Source organism: Salvelinus alpinus, chromosome 34 (assembly GCF_045679555.1).
Source record: "Salvelinus alpinus chromosome 34, SLU_Salpinus.1, whole genome shotgun sequence".
Taxonomy (NCBI): domain Eukaryota; kingdom Metazoa; phylum Chordata; class Actinopteri; order Salmoniformes; family Salmonidae; genus Salvelinus; species Salvelinus alpinus.
Window position 1 is genome coordinate 4,537,482 of NC_092119.1, and position 26,676 is coordinate 4,564,157.

Here is a 26,676-nt window from a genome sequence, read left to right on the forward strand (position 1 = left end):
AACAGCTTCTATTACCATCAGACTGTTGAACAGCTTCTATCACCATCAGACTGTTGAACAGCTTCTATCACCATCAGACTGTTGAACAGCTTCTATTACCATCAGACTGTTGAACAGCTTCTATTACCATCAGACTGTTGAACAGCTTCTATTACCATCAGACTGTTGAACAGCTTCTATCACCATCAGACTGTTGAACAGCTTCTATTACCATCAGACTGTTGAACAGCTTCTATCACCATCAGACTGTTGAACAGCTTCTATTACCAGACCATCAGACTGTTGAACAGCTTCTATCACCATCAGACTGTTGAACAGCTTCTATTACCATCAGACTGTTGAACAGCTTCTATTACCATCAGACTGTTGAACAGCTTCTATCACCATCAGACTGTTGAACAGCTTCTATTACCATCAGACTGTTGAACAGCTTCTATCACCATCAGACTGTTGAACAGCTTCTATTACCATCAGACTGTTGAACAGCTTCTATCACCATCAGACTGTTGAACAGCTTCTATCACCAGACCATCAGACTGTTGAACAGCTTCTATCACCATCAGACTGTTGAACAGCTTCTATTACCATCAGACTGTTGAACAGCTTCTATTACCATCAGACTGTTGAACAGCTTCTATCACCATCAGACTGTTGAACAGCTTCTATCACCATCAGACTGTTGAACAGCTTCTATCACCATCAGACTGTTGAACAGCTTCTATCACCATCAGACTGTTGAACAGCTTCTATTACCATCAGACTGTTGAACAGCTTCTATCACCATCAGACTGTTGAACAGCTTCTATTACCATCAGACTGTTGAACAGCTTCTACTACCATCAGACTGTTGAACAGCCATCACTAGCCATCTACCAGGTGATGCTCACACAAAGCACACACACATCTCACCCGCACACCTCATACTCAAAAACACTTGCACATACATTCACATACACATTCACACAATCTCACACACACAGCCAACGCTGGTGTCCCATATCATAGAGACATGTGACCACTGGACACCTCACGATTCACACTGAGTATTTAAATACTGTATTCCCTACATACAGTATCAGTCAAAAGTCCGGACACACCTACTCATTCAAGGGTTTTTCTTAATTTTTACTATTTTCTACATTGTAGGATAATAGCGAAGACATCAAAACTATTAAATAACACGTATGGAATCATGTAGTAACCCAAAAAGTGTTAAACAAATTAACATGTATTTGAGATTTGAGATTCTTCAAAGTAGCCACCCTTTGCCTTGATGACAGCTTTGCAGACACTTGGCTTTCTCTAAACCAGCTTCATGAGGTAGTCACCTGGAATGCATTTCAATTAACAGGTTCATTTGTGGAATTTCTTTCCTTCTTAATGCGTTTGAGCCAATCAGTTGTGTTGTGACAAGGTAGGGGTGGTATACAGAAGATAGCCCTATTTGGTAAAAGACCAAGTCCATATTATGGCAAGAACAGCTCAAATCAGCAAAGAGAAACGACAGTCCATCATTACTTTAATACATGAAAGACAATCTGGACATTTTCAAAAAATGTGAATGTTTCTTAAAGTGCAGTCGCAAAACTATCAAGTGCTATGATGAAACTGGCTCTCATGAGGACCGCCACAGGAAAGAAAGACCCAGAGTTACCTCTGCTGCAGAGGATAAGTTCATTAGAGTTACCAGCCTCAGAAATTGCAGCCCAAATCAATGCTTCATAGAATTAAAGTAACAGACACATCTCAACATCAACTGTTCAGAGGAGACTGTGTGAATCAGGCCTTCATGGTCGAATTGCTGCAAATAAACCACTACTAAATGACACCAATAAGAAGAAGAGACTTGATTGGGCCAAGAAACATGATCAATCGACATTAGACCGGTGGAAATCTGTCATTTGGTCTGATGAGTCCAAATTTGAAATTTTTCGTCTTTGTGAGACGCAGAGTAGGTGAACAGAGGATCTCTGCATGTGTGGTTCCCACCGTGAAGCATGGAGGAGGTGGTGTGATGGTGTGGTTCCCACCGTGAAGCATGGAGGAGGTGGTGTGATGGTGTGGTTCCCACCGTGAAGCATGGAGGAGGAGGTGTGATGGTGTGGTTCCCACTGTGTAGCATGGAGGAGGTGGTGTGATGGTGTGGTTCCCACCGTGAAGCATGGAGGAGGAGGTGTGATGGTGTGGTTCCCACCGTGAAGCATGGAGGAGGAGGTGTGATGGTGTGGTTCCCACCGTGAAGCATGGAGGAGGAGGTGTGATGGTGTGGTTCCCACCGTGAAGCATGGAGGAGGTGGTGTGATCCTCGTCTGTAGAACCTGAGAAACAGCATGACATGAGGCCCATCCTCGTCTGTAGAACCTGAGGCCCATCCTCGTCTGTAGAACATGAGGCCCATCCTCGTCTGTAGAACATGAGGCCCATCCTCGTCTGTAGAACCTGAGAAAGAACATGACATGAGGCCCGTCCTCGTTTGTAGAACCTGAGAAACAGCATGACATGAGGCCCATCCTCGTCTGTAGAACATGAGGCCCATCCTCGTCTGTAGAACCTGAGGCCCATCATCGTCTGTAGAACCTGAGGCCCATCCTCATCTGTAGAACCTGAGAAACAGCATGACATGAGGCCCATCCTCGTCTGTAGAACATGAGGCCCATCCTCATCTGTAGAACCTGAGAAACAGCATGACATGAGGCCCATCCTCGTCTGTAGAACATGAGGCCCATCCTCGTCTGTAGAACCTGAGGCCCATCCTCATCTGTAGAACCTGAGAAACAGCATGACATGAGGCCCATCCTCGTCTGTAGAACATGAGGCCCATCCTCGTCTGTAGAACCTGAGGCCCATCCTCATCTGTAGAACCTGAGAAACAGCATGACATGAGGCCCATCCTCGTCTGTAGAACATGAGGCCCATCCTCATCTGTAGAACATGAGGCCCATCCGCGTCTGTAGAACATGAGGCCCATCCTAGTCTGTAGAACATGAGGCCCATCCTCATCTGTAGAACCTGAGAAACAGCATGACATGAGGCCCATCCTCGTCTGTAGAACCTGAGAAACAGCATGACATGAGGCCCATCCTCGTCTGTAGAACCTGAGGCCCATCCTCGTCTGTAGAACCTGAGAAACAGCATGACATGAGGCCCATCCTCGTCTGTAGAACCTGAGAAACAGCATGACATGAGGCCCATCCTCGTCTGTAGAACCTGAGGCCCATCCTCGTCTGTAGAACCTGAGAAACAGCATGACATGAGGCCCATCCTCGTCTGTAGAACATGAGGCCCATCCTCGTCTGTAGAACCTGAGAAACAGCATGACATGAGGCCCATCCTCGTCTGTAGAACCTGAGAAACAGCATGACATGAGGCCCATCCTCGTCTGTAGAACCTGAGGCCCATCCTCGTCTGTAGAACCTGAGAAACAGCATGACATGAGGCCCATCCTCGTCTGTAGAACCTGAGAAACAGCATGACATGAGGCCCATCCTCGTCTGTAGAACCTGAGGCCCATCCTCGTCTGTAGAACCTGAGAAACAGCATGACATGAGGCCCATCCTCGTCTGTAGAACATGAGGCCCATCCTCATCTGTAGAACCTGAGAAACAGCATGACATGAGGCCCATCCTCGTCTGTAGAACCTGAGGCCCATCCTCGTCTGTAGAACATGAGGCCCGTCCTCGTTTGTAGAACCTGAGAAACAGCATGACATGAGGCCCATCCTCGTCTGTAGAACCTGAGGCCCATCCTCGTCTGTAGAACCTGAGGCCCATCCTCATCTGTAGAACCTGAGAAACAGCATGACATGAGGCCCATCCTCGTCTGTAGAACATGAGGCCCATCCTCGTCTGTAGAACCTGAGGCCCATCCTCGTCTGTAGAACCTGAGGCCCATCCTCGTCTGTAGAACCTGAGAAACAGCATGACATGAGGCCCATCCTCGTCTGTAGAACATGAGGCCCATCCTCGTCTGTAGAACATGAGGCCCATCCTCATCTGTAGAACCTGAGGCCCATCCTCGTCTGTAGAACCTGAGGCCCATCCTCGTCTGTAGAACCTGAGGCCCATCCTCATCTGTAGAACCTGAGGCCCATCCTCGTCTGTAGAACCTGAGGCCCATCCTCGTCTGTAGAACCTGAGGCCCATCCTCGTCTGTAGAACATGAGGCCCATCCTCGTCTGTAGAACATGAGGCCCATCCTCGTCTGTAGAACATGAGGCCCATCCTCGTCTGTAGAACATGAGGCCCATCCTCGTCTGTAGAACATGAGGCCCATCCTCGTCTGTAGAACATGAGGCCCATCCTCGTCTGTAGAACATGAGGCCCATCCTCATCTGTAGAACATGAGGCCCATCCTCGTCTGTAGAACATGAGGCCCATCCTCGTCTGTAGAACCTGAGAAACAGCATGACATGAGGCCCATGGAGAGACATGGAGCAACATTGTTAAAAGGAATTGGCTCATCAGAAAAGAGTTCATTAAGAACTAGTAATATATTGGGGTTGTTCAACATTGCATTTTGGGTAAATCATGAGTGACTGACTTAATCTACAAATAATAAATTAGTAGTTATGAAGCAAGGTGATGTAAATCAGTGCCTGCAGTCGCTTGCACTAAAATATCGAACAAGCAACAATTACTTTATACAATTAAGCCATGGACGAGTTAGTAGTCAACCTATTAGTGCAAACGTCATAACAATGCAATATAGGCGGCAAAGCTGCGCAGTTCGTGTCCTTCCGTACCCGCCCCCGGGCATACGTCCACCCAGGGGTGGGCCAGATAGGGCAGGTTACATTCAGGAGGTTCTGAGCAGCTCAATGAATATTCAACAAAAAGTAAGAATCTTACGTGATCTGTCTTCATATAGTAGGCTCGGCTAGTGTAGCTTAACGTTCAGAAATAAACTAGAGCCTAGTTCTCAAATGAGTGCGTACAATTCTTCTTCGAGAGAAGAGATATATCATATATCATATAAGGAATGATATATTGAATGATATATCTACCAGTTTGGTCTATAATTTGAACGAGTGTAGGCTATTTTGCTGAGTTGCAGTGTTGAGCCCATAGTTGAGCTGAGATCGAGGTGAGCTGTTGTCTGTCCCTCGTGATCTTCCTGATTAATCAGCACAAGCTTAATAATAGTTCCAGCGCGAGCGAGACATAATCCCGATTAACATTAGCCGCCCCGAGGGCAAATAATAGCCTACCCCAAAACCACACGCGTGCACGCACGCACACACACAACCCCCGACTCAGGCCGAAAAGAGGAGGATAGATAATGTTTATTTCTCTATACGGGGAGTGGTGTTCAGATTAAGTAAACGAAAGCATTATCGGGCGTATAGTTCGAGGAGAGACCTGAATGCGCGTGCTCCATGGTACGGTCTAAACGGAGCGCACAGTTGTGTGTGAACGTTTACGTGAGAGCTTGTGTGTGTGTGTGTGTGTGTCCAGAACTACACAAACCACCCTGCCTCTGTAAATCATATTATTGTCTGTGAATTCCTGTCCTCTGGCGGACAAGATGTGAGTGAAACGGAAATCGATAGGGGAGGAACCTCGTGGGAGCAGGCTTTATACAATCTGTTAACCCTCGCGCTGCTCCTGTCCCATGCGGGGACATGGTTGAAGGACGGGAACACGTTTTTCCCATACTATCTTAGGGTACTAACTTATCATTCTCAGCACTATCGACCAAGATCAGGAAAAGAGAAAAGAGAGGAACATAAACGTTTTCCAAAACGAGAGGACTGAGTGAACGGCATAGGGCGACCGGGGCCAGGGCTCCTTACTGATCCGGTGTAAATATGACGTCTCTGTTCGGTTCAGCTCGCGCTCTGAACGCTGTTCTGATCAAAGACAACCCGGGATAATAGAAAAATACTCCAGGGACCTCAACACACACAAACACACACACACACACACACACACACACACACACACTCCACAGAGCGCGCGGCACAGCACAAGCCATCCAGCATGACAGCGCGAGCAGCAGCGGAGGAGCTCACCACAGACGAGCAACAGAACCTCTTCATCAGCGTGAGATGAGGTCTAGAGACTTGTTAATAAAGTTGTATCGGTCATTAATTTATCCAGGCACACTTCTACGGCCGCTCGGTCGGCACCTTCAGCAGAGGAGCACCAGATATAAGACAGCGCACGGTGCTGGGAACTACTGCACTTGTGAAAAGAAGACGCACGGCGCACTACTATCAGGGGAAAGTTGTGCGCAGCACCGGAGCTGGGGGATACCTATTTGGAAACGGACAGACGACGCACTGCGAGGACAACAAGCTGTGTTGTGTGTATTGGAGTGTGTCTGTGTGTCTAGTTGGAGTGCGTATTGTAGTGAGGGAGTGTGTGTGTGTGTGTGTAGTTGAAGCGATTAAAAGGTGTTTTAATCCTGGAATACGCAGCAGCGGGATCGGCTTCTGTTTCACCTGGAACCCGCGAGACAACAACACAACTCAGGTAACCTATTATATTACCGGTCCTGTTCGAACCCCGTCTGTCTGAGACTTAACTGTTGTTCATTGTAATGACATAAGTGAAAGTTAAAAGTAATATGGTCTCTAACGAGGCTGTCCTTTTACGCAGCATCGTTGCCCAAATGGCCAAATGTTGGCAGCGCCTCATGGGTCACAGCAGTAGTCTGTGGTTAGAACCGCGGATCAGACAGGGGAACATTAGCTTATAATAGCATATAGCCTTTCTCTGTCCCTCTCTTTCTTTCTCTCTTTCTCTCTCTCTCTCTCTCTCTATGTGTGTGTGTGTGTGTGTGTGTGTCTGAGAGAGAGAGAGAGACTTCTGGTCAGGTACTTCAGGGACACGTCCTGCTTTACCTACAGTACTGGCAGCTAACTCCTGTCTGTGTTTGTAAGTTGCCATGCAGCGAAAGTGGTGACATGGCAGATATGTCTGATGACAACTACAGAGGAGACAGCTACAGACAGTACAGATAATACTGGCAGCTACCGGCAGCACAGACAGTACAGATAGCGACAGACAGTACAACCAGCTACCGGCAGCTACTGACAGTACAGACAGCTACAGACAGCTACAGACAGTATGGTATGGGACACATTCAGCGGAATGCCTTTTGACTGTGTGTGTGTGTGTGTGTGTGTGTGTGTGTGTGTGTGTGTGTGTCTGTCTTATTAACACCTCCCCTGAATAAGCATAATAAGCATTGCTCAAAGTGCTTGTAGTTATGTGGCTGTGTTTAAGAGAGTCTACGTTTCGATCACATGACTAATATCATCATTATGTGATGTTTTAATGACTAACTCACACACACACACACACACACACACACACACACACACACACACACACACGCACGCGGGGGAGAAGGATGGATGGAGGGTGGGAGGGTTGTTAAAGAATTATAATATCAGGTTGTTACAGTATAAATCAGGTCTGGCCATCAGGAGGGTCTGTGAGGTTATAGATCATCAGGAGGGTCTGTTAGGTTATAGGTCATCAGGAGGGTCTGTGAGGTTATAGATTATCAGGAGGGTCTGTTAGGTTATAGATCATCAGGAGGGTCTGTTAGGTTATAGGTCATCAGGAGGGTCTGTTAGGTTATAGGTCATCAGGAGGGTCTGTTAGGTTATAGGTCATCAGGAGGGTCTGTGAGGTTATAGATTATCAGGAGGGTCTGTTAGGTTATAGATCATCAGGAGGGTCTGTTAGGTTATAGGTCATCAGGAGGGTCTGTGATGTTATAGATCATCAGGAGGGTCTGTTATGTTATAGGTCATCAGGAGGGTCTGTTAGGTTATAGGTCATCAGGAGGGTCTGTTAGGTTATAGATCATCAGGAGGGTCTGTTAGGTTATAGGTCATCAGGAGGGTCTGTTAGGGTATAGGTCATCAGGAGGGTCTGTTAGGTTATAGATCATCAGGAGGGTCTGTTAGGTTATAGGTCATCAGGAGGGTCTGTTAGGTTATAGATCATCAGGAGGGTCTGTGAGGTTATAGATCATCAGGAGGGTCTGTTAGGTTATAGATCATCAGGAGGGTCTGTTAGGTTATAGATCATCAGGAGGGTCTGTTAGGTTATAGGTCATCAGGAGGGTCTGTTAGGTTATAGATCATCAGGAGGGTCTGTTAGGTTATAGATCATCAGGAGGGTCTGTGAGGTTATAGGTCATCAGGAGGGTCTGTTAGGTTATAGATCATCAGGAGGGTCTGTTAGGTTATAGGTCATCAGGAGGGTCTGTTAGGTTATAGATCATCAGGAGGGTCTGTTAGGTTATAGATCATCAGGAGGGTCTGTTAGGTTATAGGTCATCAGGAGGGTCTGTGAGGTTATAGGTCATCAGGAGGGTCTGTTAGGTTATAGATTATCAGGAGGGTCTGTTAGGTTATAGGTCATCAGGAGGGTATGTTAGGGTATAGATCATCAGGAGGGTCTGTTAGGTTATAGGTCATCAGGAGGGTCTGTTAGGTTATAGGTCATCAGGAGGGTCTGTTAGGTTATAGATCATCAGGTCTGTGAGGTTATAGGTCATCAGGAGGGTCTGTGAGGTTATAGATCATCAGGAGGGTCTGTTAGGTTATAGGTCATCAGGAGGGTCTGTTAGGTTATAGGTCATCAGGAGGGTATGTTAGGTTATAGATCATCAGGAGGGTCTGTTAGGTTATAGGTCATCAGGAGGGTATGTGAGGTTATAGGTCATCAGGAGGGTCTGTGAGGTTATAGGTCATCAGGAGGGTCTGTGAGGTTATAGATCATCAGGAGGGTATGTGAGGTTATAGATCATCAGGAGGGTCTGTTAGGTTATAGGTCATCAGGAGGGTCTGTGAGGTTATAGGTCATCAGGAGGGTATGTGAGGTTATAGGTCATCAGGAGGGTCTGTTAGGTTATAGGTCATCAGGAGGGTCTGTTAGGTTATAGGTCATCAGGAGGGTCTGTGAGGTTATAGGTCATCAGGAGGGTCTGTGAGGTTATAGGTCATCAGGAGGGTCTGTGAGGTTATAGATCATCAGGAGGGTCTGTTAGGTTATAGGTCATCAGGAGGGTCTGTTAGGTTATAGGTCATCAGGAGGGTCTGTTAGGTTAATGGACACTTGGACTGAGATCACTGGGACTACTGCTGGGGAAAAGCCCTCACATCTCTCTCTCTTTGTCTCGTCTGTCTGTCTGTCTGTTTGTCTGTCTCTCTGTCTCTCTGTCTCTCTGTCTCTCTTTTTCTACAATGGATTGTGAGGGCTGGATTCACAAAACGTGGTGATTTGAGTGAGGTTGGGTGGCTGTCTGCAGCTGTTATAGCAGACTTGTCCTCTCTCATGTCTTCCCGGCTGCTACAGTAGGTTCTAGAGGGACTCTTTCCAGGGGCTACTGGAGAGAGATGAGGCTTGACTGGGTAGACAGGGTTGACGACTGCAGTCTCCTCCTTTGCCATCACTGCTGTTAGGGTTGGGTGATATATCTTGTTTTAAAGCTGGATTCCTTAGTTGCTACATCCACTTTTGGACATATAAATGCATGATATATACCCATTGATGGGTTTGGTGTGGATAGGGGTGGTGGATAGGGGTGGTGGATAGGGGTGGTGGATAGGGGTGGTGGATAGGGGGTGGATAGGGGGGGTGGATAGGGGTGGTGGATAGGGGTGGTGGATAGGGGTGGTGGATAAGTGTAGTGTGGATAGGGGTGGTGGATAGGGGTGGTGGATAGGGGTGGTGGATAGGGGGGTGGATAGGGGGGGTGGATAGGGGTGGTGGATAGGGGTGGTGGATAGGTGTAGTGTGGATAGGGGTGGTGGATATGGGTGGTGGATAGGGGTGGTGGATAGGGGTGGTGGATAGGGGTGGTGTGGATAGGGGTGGTGGATAGGGGTGGTGGATAGGGGTGGTGGATAGGGGTGGTGGATAGGTGTAGTGTGGATAGGGGTGGTGGATAGGGGTGGTGGATAGGGGTGGTGGATAGGGGTGGTGGATAGGGGTGGTGGATAGGGGTGGTGGATAGGTGTAGTGTGGATAGGGGTGGTGGATAGGGGTGGTGGATAGGGGTGGTGGATAGGGGTGGTGGATGGGGGTGGAGTGGATGGGGGGGGGGGTGGATAGGGGTGGTGGATAGGGGTGGTGGATGGGGGGGTGGATAGGGGTGGTGGATAGGGGGGGTGGATAGGTGTGGTGGATAGGGGTGGTGGATGGGGGGGTGGATAGGGGTAGTGGATAGGGGTGGTGGATAGGGGTGGTGGATAGGGGTGGTGGATAGGGGTGGTGGATGGGGGTGGTGGATAGGGGTGGTGGATAGGGGTGGTGGATAGGTGTAGTGTGGATAGGGGTGGTGGATGGGGGTGGTGGATAGGTGTAGTGTGGATAGGGGTGGTGGATAGGGGTGGTGGATAGGGGTGGTGGATAGGGGTGGTGGATGGGGGTGGTGGATAGGGGTGGTGGATGGGTGTGGTGCATGGGGGGGGTGGATGGGTGTGGTGGATGGGGTGGATGGGTGTGGTGCATTGGGGGGGGGTGGATGGGTGTGGTGGATGGGGGTGGATGGGTGTAAGCCGCAAGCTCCGGCTCCGAGGGTCACATGTTTTTGTCCCAGTCCTTGTGTTAAACCCAAACCTTGACTCTTAACTTAACCATTCAGAATTAATGTCTTAAATTGAACCACAGGTTGTATAAAAAAAAAACGACTTCGAATTTTGACGTTTGGAGAAAGTGGACAAAACATCTCAATCTGAAGTCAAACCATGAGATCTTGTTGCAAACGAGAAAAAACAGAGAAAATATTGTGATATGATATTTCGTCCATATCGCCCAGCCCTAACTGCTGCTATTTACCATACCGGTATACCTTTAAATAACGGTCTGGTTTTCATCAGACACAGATTCTTTCATGCCATGATCTATCAGTGGAAAGGAGGTGTTTTTGTGAGCAGGAGGAGACAGTGGATCATCTGTTTTCTTATGACTTGAGGGTGACGGTCTCTAAACTTATCTGAGGTCAACTGTCGTTCATGTCTCGTCTGTATGCTGAATGATGAATTGTACTTAGAAAGGCAGTCTGGAAGATCCTTTAGCGACAGTCTGTGTGTTTTCAGGGTAGTGCGAGGTGACTCTGCGAGGGGAAGGCGTGCTCCCGGGGGAGTAGAAGCGATGAGCGCGCTGCGTATCCCCGTCCTACTGGCGCTGCTGGTCCTACTGCTGACTGCTGGCTTCTGCAAACAGAGCTTCCTGGACGTGAGCAAAGGGGCGCGCACGGACGGACACAATCTCATGGAGCTCATCATGGACAAGGTGCGCCTGGCTCAGAACCAGGACCAGGTACACGTGCGCTACCCCGCCAAAAAACAGGAGTTTACCTTGGAGACCAAGGAGAGGAATGATGTGAACAAGTCTCACCATGGAGAACACATCATAGGTGAGTTATTAACAGTTAGTGACAAGTCCAACCATACAGAACACATCGTAGGTGACTTATTAACCATTAGTGACAAGTCTAACCATACAGAACACATCGTAGGTGACTTATTAACCATTAGTGACAAGTCTAACCATACAGAATACATCGTAGATGACTTATTCACCATTAGTGACAAGTCTAACCATACAGAACACATCGTAGGTGACTTATTAACCATTAGTGACAAGTCTAACCATACAGAACACATCGTAGGTGACTTATTAACCATTAGTGACAAGTCTAACCATACAGAACACATCGTAGGTGACTTATTCACCATTAGTGACAAGTCTAACCATACAGAACACATCGTAGGTGACTTATTAACCATTAGTGACAAGTCTAACCATACAGAACACATCGTAGGTGACTTATTAACCATTAGTGACAAGTCTAACCATACAGAACACATCGTAGGTGACTTATTAACCATTAGTGACAAGTCTAACCATACAGAATACATCGTAGGTGACTTATTCACCATTAGTGACAAGTCTAACCATACAGAACACATCGTAGGTGACTTATTAACCATTAGTGACAAGTCTAACCATACAGAACACATCGTAGGTGACTTATTAACCATTAGTGACAAGTCTAACCATACAGAATACATCGTAGGTGACTTATTCACCATTAGTGACAAGTCTCACCATACAGAACACATCGTAGGTGACTTATTAACCATTAGTGACAAGTCTAACCATACAGAATACATCGTAGGTGACTTATTCACCATTAGTGACAAGTCTCACCATACAGAACACATCGTAGGTGACTTATTAACCATTAGTGACAAGTCTAACCATACAGAATACATCGTAGGTGACTTATTCACCATTAGTGACAAGTCTCACCATACAGAACACATCGTAGGTGACTTATTCACCATTAGTGACAAGTCTAACCATACAGAACACATCGTAGGTGACTTATTCACCATTAGTGACAAGTCTAACCATACAGAACACATCGTAGGTGACTTATTAACCATTAGTGACAAGTCTAACCATACAGAATACATCGTAGGTGACTTATTCACCATTAGTGACAAGTCTCACCACGGAGAACACATCGTAGGTGACTTATTCACCATTAGTGACAAGTCTCACCACGGAGAACACATCGTAGGTGACTTATTCACCATTAGTGACAAGTCTAACCATACAGAACACATCGTAGGTGACTTATTCACCATTAGTGACAAGTCTCACCACGGAGAACACATCGTAGGTGACTTATTCACCATTAGCGCCAAGTCTCACCACGGAGAACACATCGTAGGTGACTTATTCACCATTAGTGACAAGTCTCACCACGGAGAACACATCGTAGGTGACTTATTCACCATTAGTGACAAGTCTCACCACGGAGAACACATCGTAGGTGAGTTATTAACAGTTAGTGACAAGTCTAACCATACAGAACACATCGTACGTGACTTATTCACCATTAGTGACAAGTCTAACCATACAGAATACATCGTAGGTGAGTTATTCACCATTAGTGACAAGTCCAACCATACAGAACACATCGTAGGTGACTTATTAATCATTAGTGACAAGTCTCACCATACAGAATACATCGTAGGTGAGTTATTCACCATTAGTGACAAGTCCAACCATACAGAACACATCGTAGGTGACTTATTAACCATTAGTGACAAGTCTAACCATACAGAACACATCATAGGTGAGTTATTCACCATTGGTGACAAGTCCAACCATACAGAACACATCGTAGGTGACTTATTAACCATTAGTGACAAGTCTAACCATACAGAACACATCATAGGTGAGTTATTCACCATTAGTGACAAGTCCAACCATACAGAACACATCGTAGGTGACTTATTAACCATTAGTGACAAGTCTAACCATACAGAACACATCATAGGTGAGTTATTAACCATTAGTGACAAGTCTAACCATACAGAACACATCGTAGGTGACTTATTCACCATTAGTGACAAGTCTCACCACGGAGAACACATCGTAGGTGACTTATTCACCATTAGTGACAAGTCTCACCACGGAGAACACATCGTAGGTGAGTTATTAACAGTTAGTGACAAGTCTAACCATACAGAACACATCGTACGTGACTTATTCACCATTAGTGACAAGTCTAACCATACAGAATACATCGTAGGTGAGTTATTCACCATTAGTGACAAGTCCAACCATACAGAACACATCGTAGGTGACTTATTAATCATTAGTGACAAGTCTCACCATACAGAATACATCGTAGGTGAGTTATTCACCATTAGTGACAAGTCCAACCATACAGAACACATCGTAGGTGACTTATTAACCATTAGTGACAAGTCTAACCATACAGAACACATCATAGGTGAGTTATTCACCATTGGTGACAAGTCCAACCATACAGAACACATCGTAGGTGACTTATTAACCATTAGTGACAAGTCTAACCATACAGAACACATCATAGGTGAGTTATTCACCATTAGTGACAAGTCCAACCATACAGAACACATCGTAGGTGACTTATTAACCATTAGTGACAAGTCTAACCATACAGAACACATCATAGGTGAGTTATTAACCATTAGTGACAAGTCTAACCATACAGAACACATCGTAGGTGACTTATTCACCATTAGTGACAAGTCTCACCACGGAGAACACATCGTAGGTGACTTATTCACCATTAGTGACAAGTCTCACCACGGAGAACACATCGTAGGTGACGTATTAACCATTAGTGACAAGTCTAACCATACAGAACACATCGTAGGTGACTTATTAACCATTAGTGACAAGTCTAACCATACAGAACACATCGTAGGTGACTTATTAACCATTAGTGACAAGTCTAACCATACAGAACACATCGTAGGTGACTTATTAACCATTAGTGACAAGTCTAACCATACAGAACACATCGTAGGTGACTTATTAACCATTAGTGACAAGTCTAACCATACAGAACACATCGTAGGTGACTTATTAACCATTAGTGACAAGTCTAACCATACAGAATACATCGTAGGTGACTTATTCACCATTAGTGACAAGTCTCACCACGGAGAACACATCGTAGGTGACGTATTAACCATTAGTGACAAGTCTCACCACGGAGAACACATCGTAGGTGACTTATTAAATCCCGCTGCTCACCGTGCTGAAGGAAAAAAACGCTAGTGGACGTGGCGATGTGGATGGCAAAATAAATAAAAACTACATATTGTCCTGCAGTCCAGCGTGCATGTGGTCTGAATTTATTGTATTCCCTGTCGTTCCAGAGGTGTTCCCCAGAGACCTGAGACAGAAAGAAAAGTTCCTCAAACACCTAACAGGTCAGACCCGCTTCTGTGTGTCAGTGACAGTTAGTGCAGACCTGGGCAACTCTGGTCTCCGAGGGGGGGGGGGAGGGGAGGGGGGGGGTCACACTTTTGCCCCAGCCCCAGCTAACACACCTGACTCCAATAATCAACTAATCATGATCTTCTGTTAAAAATGCAATTAGTTTAAATCAGGTGTGTTTGCTAGGGATGATGGGGGGAAAGTGTGACACCAATCAGGCCCCTGAGGACTGGAGTTGCCCAGGACTGAGATAGTTTGTGTGTTAATGTGTGTGTGTGTTCACCAGCGTAACCCTTATCTGTGTTAATGTGTGTGTGTTCACCAGCGTAACCCTTATCTGTGTTAATGTGTGTGTGTTCACCAGCGTAACCCTTATCTGTGTTAATGTGTGTATGTTCACCAGCGTAACCCTTATCTGTGTCTATGTGTGTGTGTGTGTGTGTGTGTTCACCAGTGTAACCCTTGTCTGTGTCTATGTGTGTGTGTGTGTGTGTGTTCACCAGTGTAACCCTTGTCTGTGTCTATGTGTGTGTGTGTGTGTGTGTGTTCACCAGTGTAACCCTTGTCTGTGTCTATGTGTGTGTGTTTACCAGTGTAACCCTTGTCTGTGTCTATGTGTGTGTGTGTGTGTTCACCAGTGTAACCCTTGTCTGTGTCTATGTGTGTGTGTGTGTGTTCACCAGTGTAACCCTTGTCTGTGTCTATGTGTGTGTGTGTGTGTGTTCACCAGTGTAACCCTTATCTGTGTGTTACAGGTCCTCTATTCTTTAACCCAAGGTGTAGGAAACACTTCTATAGACTGTACCACAACACCAGAGACTGTACCATCCCTGCCTGTGAGTATTAATGCTAACACACACACACACACACACACACACACACACACACACACACACACACACACACACACACACACACACACACACACACACACACACACACACACACACACACACACACACACAGGGGGAAGAGGAATCTAAGCCAGTATAATGTTTATCTGCAGCTGAGCGCATTACCTCTCTGATAAAGTGTTGTCTCTCTGGTAAAGTGTTGAGTCTCTGGTAAAGTGTTGTCTCTCTGGTAAAGTGTTGAGTCTCTGGTAAAGTGTTGTCTCTCTGGTAAAGTGTTGAGTCTCTGGTAAAGTGTTGTCTCTCTGGTAAAGTGTTGAGTCTCTGGTAAAGTGTTGTCTCTGGTAAAGTGTTGAGTCTCTGGTAAAGTGTTGTCTCTCTGGTAAAGTGTTGTCTCTCTGGTAAAGTGTTGTCTCTCTGGTAAAGTGTTCTCTCTGGTAAAGTGTTGAGTCTCTGGTAAAGTGTTGTCTCTGGTAAAGTGTTGTCTCTCTGGTAAAGTGTTGTCTCTCTGGTAAAGTGTTGTCTCTCTGGTAAAGTGTTGTCTCTCTGGTAAAGTGTTGTCTCTCTGGTAAAGTGTTGTCTCTCTGGTAAAGTGTTGTCTCTCTGGTAAAGTGTTGTCTCTCTGGTAAAGTGTTGTCTCTCTGGTAAAGTGTTGAGTCTCTGGTAAAGTGTTGAGTCTCTGGTAAAGTGTTCCTCTCTGGTAAAGTGTTTAGTCTCTGGTAAAGTGTTGTCTCTCTGGTAAAGTGTTGAGTCTCTGGTAAAGTGTTGAGTCTCTGGTAAAGTGTTGAGTCTCTGGTAAAGTGTTGTCTCTCTGGTAAAGTGTTGTCTCTCTCGTAAAGTGTTGTCTCTCTGGTAAAGTGTTCCTCTCTCTGGTAAAGTGTTGAGTCTCTGGTAAAGTGTTGAGTCTCTGGTAAAGTGTTGAGTCTCTGATAAAGTGTTCCTCTCTCTGGTAAAGTGTTCCTCCATGGTAATCATTACACTTACAGTGCCTTCAGAACGTATTCATACCCTTTGACTTTTTCTACATTTTGTCGTATTACAGCCTGAATTTTAAATTTATTCAATTGAGATTTTGTGTCACAGGCATACCCACAATACCCTATAATGTGAACGTGGAATTATGTTTCTCTCTGTAGTGACTGGGTGTATTGATACACCATCCAAAATATAATAACTTCACCATGCTCAAAGGGATATTCAATGTCTGCTTTTTTTATTTTTACCCATCTAACAATAGTTGCCTTTATTTGCGAGGCGTTGGAAAACCTCCCTGGTCTGTGTGGTTGAATCTGTGTTTGAAATTCACTGCTCGACTGAAGGACCTTACAGATAATTGTATGTGTAGGGTACAGAGATGAGGTAGTCATTCAAAAATCATGTTAAACACTATTTATTTCACGCAGAGTGAGTCCAAGCAACTTATTATGTGACTTGTTCAGCAAAGTTTTACTCCTGAACGTATTTAGGCTTGACTTAACGAAGGGCTTGAATACTTATTGACTCAAGACATTTCAGCTTTTCCTTTTTAATTCATTTGTAAGAATGTATAGAATCATAAATCCACTTTGACATTATGGGGTGTTGTGTGTAGACCAGCGACACAAAATCTTAAATCCATTTTAAATTCAGGATGTAACACAACAAAAATATGGGGGAAAATCTAAGGGTGTGAAAACTTTGTGATGGCGATGTACTTTAAGATTTCTGACAGTGTTGTTTTTTGTTTGTTGATTGCATGCCATTATAGCTGGCTAGACAAGATCATACTTAGAGGGAGATGGTAAAGATGTGTTCTGATTGGTCCGTCTGTATTTGTTCAGGCTTGTGATTGGATAGCAGATAGGAAACGTATAGCGTTCAAATGGGTTTATGCAGAGATAACTTTATAGTTTTGCCACTTAAAATTAACGTTAAAAAAACATATCTACCCAGACGTATGAAGAACCATCTACATATCAATTACACTGTATTCACATAGAACCTTATAGTCCAAAGGAAACGAACACCCCCACCTCTCTGTCATGGTTTAATCCATGTAGCTGTACTTGTCATCCGGGGACAGTATTTCAGACACTTTTCAGGTGTCTTCACTTCACTTCTTCACTTTACAGTTCTTTCTGCCTGCCTGCCCCCTCCTCTCTCTCCCTCATGCTGGCCTGCCTGCCCCTCCTCTCTCTCCCTCATGCTGGCCTGCCTGCCTGCCCCCTCCACTCTCTCCCTCATGCTGGCCTGCCTGCCCCTCCTCCCTCCCCTCTCTCTCCCTCATGCTGGCCTGCCTGCCCCCTCCTCTCTCTCCCTGCTGGCCTGCCTGCCCCCTCCACTCTCTCCCTCACGCTGGCCTGCCTGCCTCCTCTCCTCCACCTCCTCTCTCTCCCTCATGCTGGCCTGCCTGCCCCCTCCTCTCTCTCCCTCATGCTGGTCTGCCCCCTCCTCTCTCTCCCTCCTCTCTCTCCCTCATGCTGGCCTGCCTGCCCCCTCCTCTCTCTCCCTCATGCTGGCCTGCCTGCCCCCTCCTCTCTCTCCCTCCTCTCTCTCCCTCATGCTGGCCTGCCTGCCCCCTCCTCTCTCTCCCTCATGCTGGCCTGCCTGCCCCCTCCTCTCTCTCCCTCCTCTCTCTCCCTCATGCTGGCCTGCCTGCCCCCTTCTCTCTCTCCCTCACGCTGGCCTGTCTGCCCCCTCCTCTCTCTCCCTCACGCTGGCCTGCCTGCCCCCTTCTCTCTCTCCCTCACGCTGGCCTGTCTGCCCCTTCCTCTCTCCCTCACGCTGGCCTGCCTGCCCCCTCCTCTCTCTCCCTCACGCTGGCCTGCCTGCCCCCTTCTCTCTCTCCCTCACGCTGGCCTGCCTGCCCCCTCCTCTCTCTCCCTCACGCTGGCCTGCCTGCCCCCTCCTCTCTCTCCCTCATGCTGGCCTGCCTGCCCCCTTCTCTCCCTCACGCTGGCCTGTCTGCCCCCTCCTCTCTCTCCCTCACGCTGGCCTGCAGGCCCCCTTCTCTCCCTCCCTCACGCTGGAGCCCTGCTCTTTCTCTTTGCTAATGATGCCAGCGTGTGTTCAGTCTTCGGTCTGGTGCGTGTAGAATATTATAGCCTATTCATTGATGATAGAGGCGCTGCTTTACTGAGGTTGCGAGACATTGCAAGCCAAGATTGCAAGATACAGCATTGCAAGTGCGAGATACAGGTATTGATTGTCGATAGATGGGCCTAGTGTTCAAAATGTCTATCTGGTGGCTGACCTACCTATACCGTGCTGCTCCCCTCTCTCTCCGGCCCTCGCTAGCTCGCTGTGAAAGATGCAAGTGTTTGTGTTCTCGGGAAGTACGGCAGTTAATCAGTCTCTTCCGTTCCAAAAATACTGAATCTTGACACTCGGTCGACTCTCCACCACTACGTCATCGTCGTTAACAGTTGTAATAATGGCAGAGAAAGGCAAGCGACAGCAGCAAAGTCCTGTATGACTTTCAGATGTTAAATGAGAAGGAAATTCAAACTTTTCTAGGTGGAACTGAGGTACTGTAACGGTAGTACAGGTGCAATGCTTAACCATCTTAAAGGGACGGTAACATTAGTACAGGTGCAATGCTTAACCATCTTAAAGGGACGGTAACGGTAGTACAGGTGCAATGCTTAACCATCTTAAAGGGACGGTAACGGTAGTACAGGTGCAATGCTTAACCATCTTAAAGGGACGGTAACGCTAGTACAGGTGCAATGCTTAACCATCTTAAAGGGACGGTAACGGTAGTACAGGTGCAAGGCTTAACCATCTTAAAGGGACGGTAACGGTAGTACAGGTGCAATGCTTAACCATCTTAAAGGGATGGTAACGGTAGTACAGGTGCAATGCTTAACCATCTTAAAGGGACGGTAACGCTAGTACAGGTGCAATGCTTAACCATCTTAAAGGGACGGTAACGGTAGTACAGGTGCAATGCTTAACCATCTTAAAGGGACGGTAACGGTAGTACAGGTGCAATGCTTAACCATCTTAAAGGGACGGTAACGGTAGTACAGGTGCAATGCTTAACCATCTTAAAGGGACGGTAACGGTAGTACAGGTGCAATGCTTAACCATCTTAAAGGGACGGTAACGATAGTACAGGTGCAATGCTTAACCATCTTAAAGGGACGGTAACGGTAGTACAGGTGCAATGCTTAACCATCTTAAAGGGATGGTAACGGTAGTACAGGTGCAATGCTTAACCATCTTAAAGGGAAGGTAACGGTAGTACAGGTGCAATGCTTAACCATCTTAAAGGGAAGGTAACGGTAGTACAGGTGCAATGCTTAACCATCTTAAAGGGATGGTAACGGTAGTACAGGTGCAATGCTTAACCATCTTAAAGGGAAGGTAACGGTAGTACAGGTGCAATGCTTAACCATCTTAAAGGGAAGGTAACGGTAGTACAGGTGCAATGCTTAACCATCTTAAAGGGACGGTAACGGTAGTACAGGTGCAATGCTTAACCATCTTAAAGGGAAGGTAACGGTAGTACAGGTGCAATGCTTAACCATCTTAAAGGGATGGTAACGGTAGTACAGGTGCAATGCTTAACCATCTTAAAGGGAAGGTAACGGTAGTACAGGTGCAATGCTTAACCATCTTAAAGGGACGGTAACGGTAGTACAGGTGCAATGCTTAACCATCTTAAAGGGAAGGTAACGGTAGTACAGGTGCAATGCTTAACCATCTTAAAGGGAAGGTAACGGTAGTACAGGTGCAATGCTTAACCATCTTAAAGGGAAGGTAACGGTAGTACAGGTGCAATGCTTAACCATCTTAAAGGGAAGGTAACGGTAGTACAGGTGCAATGCTTAACCATCTTAAAGGGACGGTAACGGTAGTACAGGTGCAATGCTTAACCATCTTAAAGGGAAGGTAACGGTAGTACAGGTGCAATGCTTAACCATCTTAAAGGGAAGGTAACGGTAGTACAGGTGCAATGCTTAACCATCTTAAAGGGACGGTAACGGTAGTACAGGTGCAATGCTTAACCATCTTAAAGGGAAGGTAACGGTAGTACAGGTGCAATGCTTAACCATCTTAACGGGACGGTAACGCTAGTACAGGTGCAATGCTTAACCATCTTAAAGGGACGGTGCATCTGAGACCCAAACCGTTGCTGGCAGCAACACATCTGCGTTGTGAATTCACATGTCATTTTATGAATTTCGTTCTAATGGAAATTGGGCACAAAACCAACATTTTAAAATGGCCATCTCAGTCTCTGGACTTCAAACCCATTGGCAACCTGTGCTTTGAATTGTAGAGGGCAGTCCGATTCTGTATGGGGGAATGGTCTACGATCTCTCCCAATGTGTTCTCTAACTCATAAAACAATTTTAGATAAAGCCTCAGTGGCGTTGTCCTCGCTAGGTGAGGTATTGAAAACAGGGTTGTCAATATTTGTTACCTCTACCTTTCAAATGAATATTTTTTATTGTAAATGATAACGACGATGCATTCCAGCATTTTGTCAGTTATTCAAAACATTGCTGTTGTTGTTTGTAGATGGACCTGTTGTGTTGTTTTACAGACTATAAGAGGTGTGCCCGTCTTCTCACCAGACTGGCAGGCAGTCAGCGGTGTACAGAGAGGTAGAATACCCTGGTAAGACTATGGAAGATCATCTACATTTCTTTCTCTCCCTCCTTCCCTTTTTCTGTTTCTCTATCCCCTCTTTCTCTCCATTCTTCACTCTCTCTCACTCTCTCCCCCCCTTTCCACTCTCTCCCCCCCTTTCACTCTCTCCCCCCCTTTCCACTCTCTCCCCCCTTCCCTCTCTCTCCCTCCTTCCCTCTTTCTGTCTCCCTCTTCCTCTCTCTCTCTCCCATCTCGCTTTCCCTCCTCCATCTCGCTCTCCCTCTTTCCTCTCTCTACCTCTTCCCTCTCTCTCCCTTCCCCCTCTCCTTCCTTCTCTCTCTCCCTCTTCCCCCCTCTCTCCCTCTTCCCCCCTCTCCCTCCTTCCCTCTCCCTCCTTCCTTCCCTCTCTCTCCCTCCTTCCCTCTCTCTCCCTCCTTCCCTCTCTCTCCCTCCTTCCCTCTCTCTACCTCTTCCCTCTCTTTCCCTCTTCCGCTCTCTCTCTACCAGTGTTAGAAGGGTAGAGAGTTTATAAGGAGTATCTTTCTAGCAGATAAATCAGCATGTGACCTCCTGTGGGGCTGGGCTCTATAGCAGTATAATTCAGTAGTGGAATTCAATAACAATTTGTAGGTCTTTAAATTCCAGTGTCAGACTGCAGCAGTTGATTTAATGTTGTTGTAATTATCAGGAGAATATCAGAAAGACATTAAGGTGGACAAAACAGAATGATGTGTTTGTCTATTGTAGATATGATTGAAACAGGGCTTCTCTCTCTCTCTCTCTACTTTCTCTCTCTGTCTCTCCACTTTCTTTCTCACTCTCTCTCTTTCTCAGATATATCATTAGTCTGTTATTAATACCACTCTCAGACCACCTTATCTTGGAATGAATTCAACATGCAGCCAAGTACAAAGTTCACTATATCTCTCTTTCTTTCTTTCTTTCTTTCTTTCTTTCTTTCTTTCTTTCTTTCTTTCTTTCTTTCTTTCTTTCTTTCTTTCTTTCTTTCTTTCTTTCTTTCTTTCTTTCTTTCTTTCTTTCTTTCTTTCTCTCTCTCTCTCTCTCTCTCTCTCTCTCTCTCTCTCTCTCTCTCTCTCTCTCTCTCTCTCTCTCTCTCTCTCTCTCTCTCTCTCTCTCTCTCTCTCTTTCTCTCTCTCTTTCCCTCTCTCCACAGAGCCGATGAAAGAGAGAAGTGCCTTGAAAAGCAACAGGGAATGGAGATTGTTGGTTCTGTTCGCACCACAGACTGCCACTGTTTGCAGAGAGCTCACACTCTACTCTACATTCTAAATGGTGCAAATGAAGAGACTTGTTGGACAGAAGAAAAGACATCCTCATAGTTCTACTGCCAAAAAACCTTGACGACACAACACGTGGATACTAGTTTAAGACACTTGGATTATATATTTCATACAACATGACACTCTCTGGAACTGCTTCAGTGGTCATCGACATGCCTTCACGTTTTAATCAGAGTTTTGAATCATTTTGCTTTTGGATTATGGTTGGAGATTGGACGGTGGTCTCTGAGCTGTGGTGGTTGTGTGTTGTGGGCCGTGGCTTCAGACTGAAATATATGACAGTAGTCTTGATCTTCTCTTCAGCTACATTCCACAAAAGTGAACTAATCTAATCCCTAATGAAATGACTGATTGATCGCCTGGTGATAATCTAAACCCTGATGGAATGACTGACTGGTAGCCTGGTGAGAATCTAAACCCTGATGGAATGACTGACTGGTAGCCTGGTGAGAATCTAAACCCTGATGAAATGACTGATTGATCGCCTGGTGATAATCTAAACCCTGATGGAATGACTGACTGGTAGCCTGGTGAGAATCTAAACCCTGATGGAATGACTGACTGGTAGCCTGGTGAGAATCTAAACCCTGATGGAATGACTGACTGGTAGCCTGGTGGTAATCTAAACCCTGATGGAATGACTGACTGGTAGCCTGGTGATAATCTAAACCCTGATGGAATGACTGACTGGTAGCCTGGTGATAATCTAAACCCTGATGGAATGACTGACTGGTAGCCTGGTGGTCTGCAACAGGACTCTCATGCTACCTCAGCAGGTATACTCTGCCCTACTGCAGAAAGTCAACTCTGACATTTTGGACATTACGGACACTGTATGAAGACTAGTGTTGAAAAATTACGGTAAATTTCCCTCAAATTGCCTTCGGTTTCCAGAAATCCTGGTTGGAAGATTGCTGGAATCAAGCAGGAAATCTGCGATTCATACAATCAGTTACAGGAATTTTTCAACCCCAATGAGGACCAATCTGAATTCACTGTCTTTTCTCTACTACCGGCTAAACCTACACAGTGTACTACCGGCTAAACCTACACAGTGTACTACCGGCTAAACCTACTGCATGTGGCTCTGGTGCAAAGTAGATCACTTGCTAGAGAACAGGGTGTAAATTGGGACTCATCTCAGTTTGCACCTTAGTCTCTGTAATAAACCTAAAGAAGCGAACGATCATGGCCACCACAGCTCACACCTTGATGGAGAATCCAACTGTCTAAACATGAATGTGTCACATCATATATACATATATATTTATATATTCAACAAATTGTCTTTTTTTGCACATTGTGTTTATAGTTACCTTCTAGTGTGTACTATGTAAATATTGTAAATACTAAATATATATGAAGTATATATACAGTGCCAGTCAAAACTTTTGACACACCTACTCATTCAAGGGTTTTTCTTTATTTTAACTATTTTCGACATCGTAGAATAATAGTGAAGACATCAAAACTATGAAATAACACAAATGGAATCATGTAGTAACAAAAAAAAGTATTAAACATATCAAAATATTTTTTAGATATGAGATTCTTCAAAGTAGCCACCCTTTGAGTTGATGACAGCTTTGCACACTATTGGCATTCTCTCAACCAGCTTCACCTGGAATACTTTTCCAGCAGTCTAGGAGGAGTTCCCACATATGCTGAGCACTTGTTGGCTGCTTCATGAGGTAGTCACCTGGAAGGCATTTCAATTAAAACTTCTTCGGGATCGGTGTGGGAAGGTTGAGGTTGTCTTTGTTAATGTATTTCATTCTTAATGCGTTTGAGCCAATCAGTTGTGTTGTGACAAGGTAGGGGTGTTGTACAGAAGATAGCACTATTTGGTAAAAGACCAAGTCCATATTATGGCAAGCACAGCTAAAATAAGCAAAGAGAAACGACAGTCCATCATTAATTTAAGACATGAAGGTCAGTCAATCCGGGAACATTTACAAAAGCAGGTGCAGTTGCAAAAACCATCAAACTCTATGATGAAAGTGGCTTCATGAGGACCGCCACAGGAGAGGAAGACCCAGAGTTACCTCTGCTGCAGAGGATACGTTCATTAGAGTTACCAGCCTCAGAAATTGCAGCCCAAATAAATTCTTCACAGAGTTCAAGTAACAGACACATCTCAACATCAACTGTTCAGAGGAGACTGCGTGAATCAGGCCTTCATGGTCGAATTGCTGTAAAGAAACCACTAATAAAGGACACCAATAATAAGAAGAGACTTGCTTGGACCAAGAAACACGAGCAATGGACATTAGACCGGTGGAAATCGGTCCTTTGCTCTGATGAGTCCAAATTGGAGATTTTGGTTCCAACTGCCGTGTCTTTGTGAGATGCAGAGTAGGTGAACGGATGATCTCCGCATGTGTAGTTCCCACTATGAAGCATGGAGGAGGCACACTTAGAATTCAAGGCACACTTAACCAGACTGGCTATCACTGCATTCTGCAGCGATTAACCCTCCCATCTGGTTTGCGCTTAGTGGGACTATCATTTGTTTTTCAACAGGACAATGGCCCAAAACAGGCTGTGTAAGGGCTATTTGACCAAGATGGAGAGTGATGGAGTGCGGCATCAGATGACCTGGCCTCCACAATCACCCGACCTCAACCCAATTGAGATGGTTTGGGATGAGTTGGACCGCAGAGTGAAGGAAAAGCAGCCAACAAGTGCTCAGCATATGTGAGAACTCCTTCAAGACTGTTGGAAAGTATTCCACATGAATCTGGTTGAGAGAATGCCAAGAGTGTGCAAAGATGTCATCAAGGCAAAGGGTGGTTAATTTGAAGAATCTAAAATCTATTTGATTTGTTTTACACTTTTTTGGTTACTACATGATTCCATATGTGTTATTTCATAGTTTTGATGTCTTCACTATTAAAGAAAAGACTATTGAATGAGTAGGTATGTCCAAACCTTTGACTGGTAATGTATATATGAATGTGTTTGGTAAATAACATTAAGTAGCTTGACATAATGAAAATGTTAGTGAAATATATTCACGTGCAATATATGTTGAGACTCGTACTTCGAGAGGTGTGTGTGGGGGGATGGGGGTTAGTGGGACCTTTTCTCAGCGTGATGTTGTCACAGAAACTCATCAAATTGAAACCACACACACACACACACAGAACACAGACAGATTACAACAGCCAGTAATGTTAGTGTTGGCAGACTGCTATACAAGGCAGAGAGGGAAGTTGCTCAAACAAAGGATTACTGTTCTTTCCTGCCTGTTTACCTGGGTCTGAGAAGAGAGACGTGACCCCAAGGTTTATTCTAGTTGACTGTTAGTTAACCAGAACGTTTATTCTACTTGACTGTTAGTTAACCAGAAGGTTTATTCTAGCTGACTGTTAGTTGACTGTTAGTTAACCAGAAGGTTTATTCTAGTTGACTGTTAGTTGACTGTTAGTTGACCAGAAGGTTTATTCTAGTTGACTGTTAGTTGACTGTTAGTTGACCAGAAGGTTTATTCTAGTTGACTGTTAGTTAACCAGAAGGTTTATTCTAGTTGACTGTTAGTTAACCAGAAGGTTTATTCTAGTTGACTGTTAGTTAACCAGAAGGTTTATTCTAGTTGACTGTTAGTTAACCAGAATGTTTATTCTAGTTGACTGTTAGTTGACTGTTCGATAACCAGAAGGTTTATTCTAGTTGACTGTTAGTTTACTGTTAGTTGACCAGAAGGTTTATTCTAGTTGACTGTTAGTAGACTGTTAGTTGACCAGAAGGTTTATTCTAGTTGACTGTTAGTTAACCAGAAGGTTTATTCTAGTTGACTGTTAGTTAACCAGAAGGTTTATTCTAGTTGACTGTTAGTTAACCAGAAGGTTTATTCTAGCTGACTGTTAGTTGACTGTTAGTTAACCAGAAGGTTTATTCTAGTTGACTGTTAGTTAATCAGAAAGTTTATTCTAGATGACTGTTAGATAACCAGAAGGTTTATTCTAGTTGACTGTTAGTTAACCAGAAGGTTTATTCTAGTTGACTGTTAGTTGACCAGAAGGTGTATTCTAGTTGACTGTTAGTTAACCAGAAGGTTTATTCCAGTTGACTGTTAGTTAACAAGAAGGTTTATTCTTGTTGACTGTTAGTTAACCAGAAGGTTTATTCTAGTTGACTGTTAGTTAACCAGAAGGTTTATTCTAGTTGACTGTTAGTTAATCAGAA

General features: G+C 45.3%; 1 protein-coding gene across 1 annotated transcript; it reads left to right on the forward strand.

Moving 5' to 3' along the window:
- Nucleotides 1-5,345: 5,345 nt before the first annotated feature.
- On the forward strand, nucleotides 5,346-25,516 carry LOC139563704 (ALK and LTK ligand 2b-like). The gene is made up of 6 exons (XM_071382568.1): nucleotides 5,346-6,473; nucleotides 11,063-11,382; nucleotides 14,696-14,749; nucleotides 15,512-15,592; nucleotides 21,141-21,214; nucleotides 22,362-25,516. Exons 2-5 carry the CDS (start codon nucleotides 11,118-11,120, stop codon nucleotides 21,203-21,205), a joined length of 465 nt encoding a protein of 154 aa, XP_071238669.1. The 5' UTR covers nucleotides 5,346-6,473; nucleotides 11,063-11,117; the 3' UTR covers nucleotides 21,206-21,214; nucleotides 22,362-25,516.
- Nucleotides 25,517-26,676: the final 1,160 nt, after the last annotated feature.